The sequence below is a fragment of the Cynara cardunculus genome (genome assembly GCF_001531365.2).
Source record: "Cynara cardunculus var. scolymus isolate 2C chromosome LG 3, CcrdV1, whole genome shotgun sequence".
NCBI lineage: Eukaryota > Viridiplantae > Streptophyta > Magnoliopsida > Asterales > Asteraceae > Cynara > Cynara cardunculus.
The window spans coordinates 4733153-4743336 of NC_037530.1; the positions used below are offsets into that span (position 1 = coordinate 4733153).

Below are 10184 nucleotides of genomic sequence, written 5' to 3' on the forward strand. Positions count from 1 at the left end.
AATTATTATCTTTATAAAATGTTATATTATTAAATTAAAAATAAATTATTTCATTATTAAACTTAAATTAAATTATAATAAAAAAAAATTAAAGAAATTACATAAAAAATAAAAACTTTTAAATAGTTGATTTGATATTAGCATTGATATATTTTTTTTTTCAAATTTTTATGATATATCTTCAAATTTATATTTTATTCAAAAATAAAATCATTATTGTTTTCTTCAAAATATATAAAATCATATTATAACATCGACATAGACAAAAATTAAAATAAAATATTAAAATCAAGATGTATCTCGCTGCATTGTACGGATATTCTTCTAGTTAATATTAAAAAAAATAATAATAAAGGGAATGAAATTGAAAAAAGAATGAGGTAGAAAAAGACCGAGCCATAAAAGTATAGATTGAAAATGACAAAGCAACCAATTCTGTCATTTTCGTTTACTTTTTAATCCTCATTTATTTATTGTAAATGGTAATCTCTTATTATAAATAAATAAACAATTACAAACGTGTCTTGTTCGTTCAGCCTTCTAATTCATATTTTGGTTAAACATCATCCACGCTCAATATTTAAACTCAAATCTTTTTCTTTTTATTCAAACGAGAACACATTTATTTTAAGAGAATGTAAGAATACCCTTTTACTATAAACAATCACATGTGATACTATTATTCCATCACATATAATACACATGTGGTACTAAATCACAGATGCAGACAATTTTCAACGTGATCTTGGTTGCGAGCCAAGTCGTCCTTACACCACTAAACCCTCTCACAAGTATATATTATCACATGTGATAAGGGTGTTGTTGATATGATACTATAATTCATCAAGACCATCACATGTGATGCTAAATCATAAACGCTGACAACCTTTGGCGCGACCTAAGTCGTACAACACGTCGTCCGCACATCACAAGATCCCTTTACGCGTATTATCACATGTGATAGGGGTGTTCTCGCATTATCGTAAAATGAATGCGTTCTCGTTTGAACCTCCATATATATATATATATATATATATATATATATGTTAAGGTCAAGTTTTTAAATCAAATACAACACGATTTTTATATTTATTTAAAATAAGACGAATTTTTATGTTCATTTAAAATAAACACAACATGTATCTAGACAGCCTTCACTTTCCAACGTCTTATTTTAATGGTAATATAAAGTTGAAATATTGGAAACAAAAAATAAGATTTGTATCATGTTTAACATATTTAATTAAAATAACTGATATAATTAATTAATTCCGACGATTTATTATAACTACAAGCCGGCAACAAGTTGCCTCATTTTTAGTATATACAGATAACTTTAAACGAGAATCCTTCTGTTTTATAGAAACATTTGAAGATTTGTGAGCCTTCAATTTTTTTAACCAATAATTTAGATTATATAGAAACATTTGAACATTCAATTATTGACCATAATGTATATCACTCCTCGATAATCAGAATTATCTTCATCCTGTTATTTGAATTTTAGTATATCAATTTCTGATTTTACCTTTTCACAGTATTTTTGAAATTTTTTAAATATTAATTTAAATTTGAAAAATCCTCTAATTTCGTGATTTAAAACACAATGCTTGGTTTATACGTTGTTCTTGTATTCTCGTAAATTACTGGGGTTCATGTTTGAACATTTCCCCCATATATATATATATATATATATATATATAAACATATATTTTTTCTATTACTTAATGGGCCAGTGATAATAAACAAATTATATTGTATTGTATTTTAAAAGCTAACAACTAAGACATTAAAAATATAAGAAAAATCAAATATCATGTTACAAAAACAACGTATCAAATTAACCATGACGTGACACAAACTTAACATGGAGTGACACTTTATGACGACTGTTGTAACGAACCTTTTAAATGCAATAATTACATATTTTTAAAACTGGTTTTGATTTAAAACAAAAGTGTACACGACAAACAAAACAAAAATCATAAAATATTACTATGAAAATGTAAAAGTCTTTTTAAAAGAATATATTATATTTTATAAACAAAGATTTGATATTGGAACCCATATTTTCCTTGTCTTCATCTTTATACAATCATTTTCTTCAAAATTGCAAAATAAAAATTAAAAAAAATAATAAAAATTTAAAGTTGATGATGATCGATAGAACAATTATCCAATACAATCATATCAGCTTTAACGAAAACTCAATCAAATTTGTCCTTCATCCATGCCACGATCTCACTTGCACAAGGTCTAGCCATGGGTGAACATCCAATACACATACCCGCCATTGCAACCATATCTTTCACCTCCTCCATATCCACCCCACCACCACCGTATCTCAGCCGTGGATCCACCACCTCCTCCATACCCACCACCCCTTTCACCACCTCCGTCAACATCTCCCCTCTCTCCAAACTAAACGCTTCTCTCCCTGTAACCAGTTCAAGAAGAACAACTCCATAGCTGTAGATATCATTCTTCTTTGAAACTAATCCCGTTTTCAGATAATCTGGATCCATGTATCCTTGTGATCCCGTTATCATTAATCTGTTCCTCTTGGTTGAACATGGAGGTAGAACCATAGAAGTAAACCCTAATTTCGCTGACCCAAAATCACAAAGTTTGCAGTTTTCTTGTTCGTCTAAAAGTATGTTTGAAGCTTTGATATCTCCATGGATGATCTGTAACCCATGAAGATACTCCAAAGCTGCCGCGAGCTGGCGTGCGATCAAAGTTCTGGCTTTCCAACTCATCGTTTTGGTATGAAGCTTTTCATGTAAAGTGCCATTGGATACATACTCAAACAACAGCACACCTTCTTCTTCCCTATCATCACAGTGTCCAAGAAGCTTCACGATATTTGGGTGTTTTAATCGGAGCAAGATTTGAAGCTCTTGATCATGAATCCTGGCTAACCTTTCAGTGCCAACCGACTGGATCTTGACGGCGGTTAAGGTGGAATCAGGTAATCGAGCAAGGTAGACGGTACTAAACCCGCCGGAGCCGATAACCGTGGAGAAATTCCCACTTCGTTTCTTTATCTCTTCCCATGAGAACTTGTTCAAAGAAGTAGTTGCGGTGGTGGAACTTGCACCACCGTCTTCGGCGCTGCAATCCGCCACCTTATCGGAGATTGTATAGCAACCAAAGAAATTGAGAAACGACGGCATCGGAGTTTGAGTTTGAGTTTGAGTTTGAGTGAAGCGGGTAGCAAGTAATAGTAGATAAAAGGTAAGCAGGTGGATTGAAGGAGAAGCGAAAGAGGTGGGTATTTAAGTAAGATGGGGAAGGAGGGTGGAGTCAGAAGAGAAGGGAAGGTAGGTTGGTGGATATGGACCCGCCATAGAAGGATGAAGGAAGCTCAAATTTGTCGTAATAAGGAGTTAAATACATGAAATCTGAGAGATGGTTTGACTAATTTGACCACCCACAGACAGCCATATCAAAAGGTGTTCCAATTTTTTAATTGTCGGTGTGATTTTTGGCTCTCTTTAAATTAAAATTTCACATAAAAATAAATTAACCATACATGTGGTGATTATTGTTTTGAGCTTTACTTCAAAAATCAAAAATACCAAAAAGTCTCAGGTTTAAATTCAATAAAAAATAAAAATACCTTTGTAGCCATAGAAGTTCAAATACAATAATTTCGAGATATATGTAAATATCAACCGAGTTAGATGCGGACTGGACAAAGCACCTATAATTACGAAAGAGACAAAAACAGTACGTCCATCATGTCTTTATAGAATTTTTGTTCTTTGATTGATGATAATTTAACATAAAACTAAAAGTCATGTTTATTTATTTTGATTTAATTATATGTGAATATTAATTTTAGGATAAAAATAAATGTAACGTTAGGTGAGTTTTTTTAATTAATATTGATGCCATTCGTGTAGGGCAGCCAAAGTGAAATTCGGGGTGGGTTCTTTACTTGATGCTTTTAAACCATATATTCTTAATTCTTTCTTTGAAAAATTATCTTTGTTATTATTTATTAGAAGGGTATTCGTATAATGCAGCGAGATATATCTCGATTTTAATGTTTCGTTTTTTATTTATTTCGGTTGATGTTATAATACAGTTTTAAGTGGTTTTGAGAAAACGATAATGCTTTTATTTTTGAATAAAATATAAATACGAAGATATATCATAAAAAAATTGAAAAAAAAATTATATTAGTATCAAACTAACTATTTAAAATTTCTCCTTTTTTTATGTATTTCTTTACTTCATTTTTTTTATTTTTGGTTTAATAATATAATTTTTTATAAAGATAATAATTAAATATTTTATTAGAACTCAATGATTATCTTGTATTTGATTATGTTTATCTGCAGTTAGTCACACGAATTCAAACATTAATCTTTAATTCATTATTTGTAATTTTGAATTTTAAGTAATATGCATCAACAAACGGTACTTATTACATAAAAAATGATTTTTAAGAGTTTTTGTTAAATATTTTATAATATAATATAGATTATTTATTATTTATTATTATTTTTGGAAAAAACGTTTTGATACAATTCCAATACTGTCTCTTGGTGGTCCATTGGATACGATTGTATGCTAGTATTCTTTTGTCATTTAAGTAGTACGTCGTCGTCTTCTTCTTCATTAATCATTATATATGGCTAATTGGCTTGTAATTTCCCCAAGTTACTGTAACGGTCATTTTTATTTTATTTTTGGTTTCAGAACAAAAAATAAAGAGTAAATTACGTATTTACGTTTTGCGGTTGTTCTTGGTTTTGATCCGTATAATTCGTTTATTTCAAATCAGTCTTTGTGGTGGTGTATTTTTGTTCGTTTTTAGTTCCTCGATTAACAACTTTTAACTTCATCTGTTAATTCAACCCATGTTCTTTATAACATGAGGGTAAAGTAGTCATTTTACTCCCTTTCTCATGCAATATATATATAGTGGAGAACCATCCATAGATCCATATCTTCATCTCTTAATTTAGAAGAATTTTCAATTTACTATTTTATAAACCATACAAACTTTATATTATAAAAAAAATCAAAATATTTATAGAAGATTGTTATTGATTTATTTATTATGATCGAAATATTTATAGAAGATATTTGAGTTCATTTATTATAATTATTGCTTTAGATTATAATTTTTTTTAGATATTTATAAAATCAAACATTAATTAGATTAGATGAATGGTTAATATTAATTTGTATGACTTGTAACATCTACGATTGAAATTTTCTTTGATTATCTTAATAGTTGTTAGCTAGTATTCTGTTTTGTTTGATTTAGTACTTAGCTAGACTTAGTCTACAGACGTGCTCCACTTTCTAGCTTTTATGTTTCTTGTACTACCTATATAGAGAGAAAAGTTTTACTTTGCAAACTATCTGTTTCATACAAACCTTATAAACTAATGACATCTATCTTTTTTTTTTTTTTGATAAAAACCGAGATTAAAAAAAACTGAACAAGTAAAGTAAAAAAAAAAAAGAATTCATATCGGAGACACGATAAGGCAAAATGAATGAGTCTGTTTCATTACAGCTGTTATATATATGAACATGATGCAATCATATATGACTTTGTTTCATTGAACAGTTTGAGTATGTTTAATTGAAAATTACCTGGTTTCATTGATGTTAGTAAATATCTATTAAAAATTTACCTCTTTCAAAATTATTATAAAAACAAATTGATTGATCATTTCCTAAAAAACCTTTAACCTATATAATATTTTCGATTTAGACACAATTAAAAAATTACTAAAATTATTTATTATAAAGTCAAATGACAATTATACCCTTATGAATTAAAAATAAAGGAAATTAAATGAAATTATGCTATTGGTTGATGCTAGTTTGTACAAAAAAAAACGATTTGTATTTGATCGCTCATATATCTACATATGTATATATATATATATACATATGGATGTTATTTTACACCCTTTGCCATTCCTACACCCTATACAACCCTCATCTCAACCATTCAATTTTTAATCAAGTAATTGTTTCCTAATATAAAGTATTAATCATAATTAATAAACTCTACTCATATTCCATAAATATTCAAATCATAATAAATGAACTCCAATCATTTCTATAAATATCTCAATTAATTGGGTTGCAAAGGTTGTACAAATGCACAAGGTTGTAAAAGAAATATACCCTATATATATATATATATATATATATATATATATGGTATATTTCAAATGCAACCATGTCCATTTGTACAACCAAATAAGATATTTATGGAAATGATGAGAGTTGGTTTATTATGATTTGAATATTTACAAAAGATTACTAGAGTTCATTAATTATGATCAATACTTAATATTAAGAAACAATCAAAACTTTTATGAGATCACATATTCATCAAATTAAATGGACAGTTGAGATTGAGTTGTATTGGTTGTACAAATATAAATGATTGCATAATAACTCACCTCTATATATATATAGGGGCCATTCAAGAGAGATCTCACTAGTTTATGGTAATCGTGAGATCCAATTTCAACCATAAATCAATAGATAAATTAAGAAATTTATAATTTTGAATTAAAATTATAATTAAGGGGCATTTTAGGTATTTTAAAACTCTCATCTCTCCGTCCTCCGGTGATACCTAAAAAATTGACTATGTTAAACAAAAGACACACAAACGACTCATCCGTGTGATACCCAAACACATATAAGATGCATTGTGATGTCACTGTGTTACATCTCTGATCGACTATACAAACGACTCTCAGTGTGATACCCAAACACATATAAAATAAATTGTGATACCACTGTTATACCATTGTGAAAAATAGGGTAGAAACCTCCGGAGAGCAGTGAGTCTTCTACTACCCATGACCAATGTATCCAACTTTAGCTCTTCAATTCCTTGAATTAGCTTCTCCCTTGCCTCTCCACAATACAATTTGGTCACAACCTGAATCTAATCAAACAAATTAACCACTAATCATTTAACACGTAATTTCTGAAATTGAATTTGTAACCAAAAACCATTGATTTCAATTCAACTAATCAGATTTGGCATTCTTTATAGATCCGATCAAAGAAGTTCCACATAAAAATTTGTATATATCGAACTAAAAAACTATAAATATGGATCAATAGCTTGAATCTAAAATATGAAAAGAATTGAATTTCAAATACGTCAAGATAAAACGGTTGCACCTTTCACGAACCTAATTTTTTTTTACCTTACCACGTAGGAACAATACGGTGGCACGTGCCACCTAACCACCCCTCTAGGTCCGTCTATGGAAGAACATCAATATTCGTTTTCATGTTGTACTTAGCCATCATTAGGGTTTAAACAATTCTGATATGTGGGTATCACCAACGCCTCCGTAACCACCAATGCCTACGATCTTGGTTATGACACCGATCTAAAACCCGATTTGTGTATCTTCCTCTTCTTGGTCCCTACCAAACTAAAAATGGAAATCGTCGTCCCGTCGTGGTCGCCGACACGTCTCAACACATTTGTCAGAAAACCCCGCATCGGAAAACGCTTCAAACTCAACGAAAGAAACACCACCTTCATCGACTGCATCCTCTCCGACTCCAGAAATACTTGCTCCATCTCCGACTGCATCCCTCTTCCTCGTCGCCATCATATTTTGTTTGTGAAGCCATGGTGTTTGGAAGCGAAGCGATGATGGAGAGATTGGTAAAGCGATAGAGAGAATTTAGGACCTCACGGTTACCAAATGAGTTGTCAATTTTTTTATTTACGAAATTACCCTTTATGATTATTTAAAATATACTAATAATTATCTTAAAACACTAGATAGACTTTTATTTTGTTACTTTACCAAGCCTTTTCGTTTTCATAGTCCCTCCACAATTAGAACACGTGTATCTTAAGTTTGAAGGAGGGAACACGTGTTAAAAAACAGCTCCGTCCTTCGAAACATTTGGAAGGACCGAAATGTGCCAACTACGTCACCATTGTCCGCGACAATGATAAAAGAATATTATGAAATTGAGTTAGAGTCATATAAATAGTTGAGTATGACACATGGGATACAAAAATTGAAAAATACACATCAAATTCACATTGTAAATTGACCTTTTTGTCCTTATACTTAACGGAAATAATAGACGACGGTTAGCACTCAACATGAGGGACCAAATCCAAAAAAAAAAACTACATAAATAAAAGATTCTTTATAATAAATGAAGATATAAATGAGACACTTTACATTTCAAAGCATTTAAAATGACCACAAACTTTACAAATTGCATTTGCTTGGAAACAGTGTATATATTGTATCTAAAATGCAATCATTAAAAATGACTCATTTCACCACGTTTATTTCGATTTAAGTTTCGATTTATAAATACATCAGTTATAAAACTAAGTAAAGAAAATAAATATCAATTAATACAATTTATAAACAAGCAAAATTGTATGAAAAAGTAACGTACTTTAACTTGATTCTTATTTTATGTAACGTACTTTCAGAACTTTCATGTTGATACCTAAAATGTAAAATTTTAAACATTTACGTATCTAAGTAACCGGTCGAAACATTAACCATTTACCAAAAAAGGTATAGAAGTGGGTGAGAGAGCTTTAATAGTATTAAAGAGTAGAAAAAGGAAATACCGTGTCCATTTCAAATCAATATCAAAGGGGCCTGTAGTGTGCACTTTTTAACTGTCGGTGTGACTTAATTGTTGTTGTTTTTTTCTGAATTTATTAAGTCCATAAAGCAAAAACAATTGAAACCAAAAGATTGGGCTGAAACATGTTAAATGCACTCATGAGTCATATTAATTAAAAATATTAATTAATACTTTAACATAGAGTTAGAGATTATATGATTCCAATATATTTTTATGAAACAACTTAATTAATAATATTGAACCTTCGTAGTAAAAAACTCTATTGTTGTAAAAGTTCAGTGTTTCTTATGTGATAACTGGGTTATTCAGTTATAATATGTGAGATTGTTTTTTTTTTTAATGGTGATGGTAAGTTGAGGGGTTTAATTTGTGTATGTGATTAAATGTTTAAATTAATCTCCACAACCTTATTGTTTATATTATTATACGGGATATTTGTGTTACCTTATAGGAGGGTGTGAGAAGAATGTTTTGAAAACTCCACCCCCTTATGCTTTGTTTAAAGGAGTGATAAGATATTTTATCTTATCTTATTGATTTTGGTGGAGAAAAAAAAAAGCATCTGTGTGTTCTTGAGTTCGAGAGAAAAACAGAACCAAAAAGGGGGAGAAGTAGAAGCTGATTTATGCGATTTTTTCATGAATCTTTGTTGATGTTATCTGTTTCTTTGTGAATCAAGGTGAGTTTAAATTCATCAACTTTTCTTATTTGGTATTTGAAATTTGAGTTGTATCGTTCTTACATGGGGTTGATGATAAAACTATTTCTGGATGCTATTTTTAGTATGATGGTGAATTTAATTTGTATGAATTTCCTTATTTGGAAATTCGGTATAGAACTGTATGGTTCTTTATATGAGTTTCTGTTTAAAATTGTTTTGATGTTATTATTGGCAAAAAATGGTGGATTTTTGTTATGATTATATCTTGTGTGGAAATAAGGGTGACATATCAATGAGATGTGTATATTGGGATAAGGATAACATATCAATGAGAGGTGTATAATAGGATAAATGTGACATAATCATGAAATAGTGAAATCTCGGTTTTGATCATATGTTGTTGTTATCGTATCCTTGTAAATGCGACGACCTTGAGTTATCGCATCTCTGTGATGCAAGGACTTGGGATTGTCGCATCTTAATGATGCGATAAAGTTGTTGTTTTGATGAAGTGGAAACTTATTTTAAAACCAGAGGGACTCTGGTTGGCCTGACCTCTAGATGGCTTTACTTCTAATTGTTCATTTGAACCTTTGAAAAATATTCAAATCAATGATAGAGGAAACATAGGGGATTCAGTTGATCTTCTTGTTTAACCATAGGGTCTCTGGTTGTATTTGGAACTCAAATTCTTTCAAGTATCTAACATTTCTTGTTCCAGAGGCTTTGGATAGACAAACTAGAGACTTTGGTTGGTAAGACCAGAAAGCCTCTGGTTGACCCTTGCTTCTAGTTGGCCTTGTTGGCCTTACATTTGGTTGGTCATGCTCTGGTAGGTAAGACCAGAGGAGTTGTAGTTGGTCTTGCTCTGTATGATACG

General features: G+C 30.2%; 1 protein-coding gene across 1 annotated transcript; it reads right to left on the reverse strand.

Annotated features, from left to right (window-relative positions):
- Window positions 1-2134: 2134 nt before the first annotated feature.
- On the reverse strand, window positions 2135-3176 carry LOC112510309 (probable receptor-like protein kinase At1g33260). The gene has a single exon (XM_025115677.1). The coding sequence runs from the start codon at window positions 3174-3176 to the stop codon at window positions 2208-2210; it is 969 nt and encodes a 322-aa protein (XP_024971445.1). The 3' UTR covers window positions 2135-2207.
- Window positions 3177-10184: the final 7008 nt, after the last annotated feature.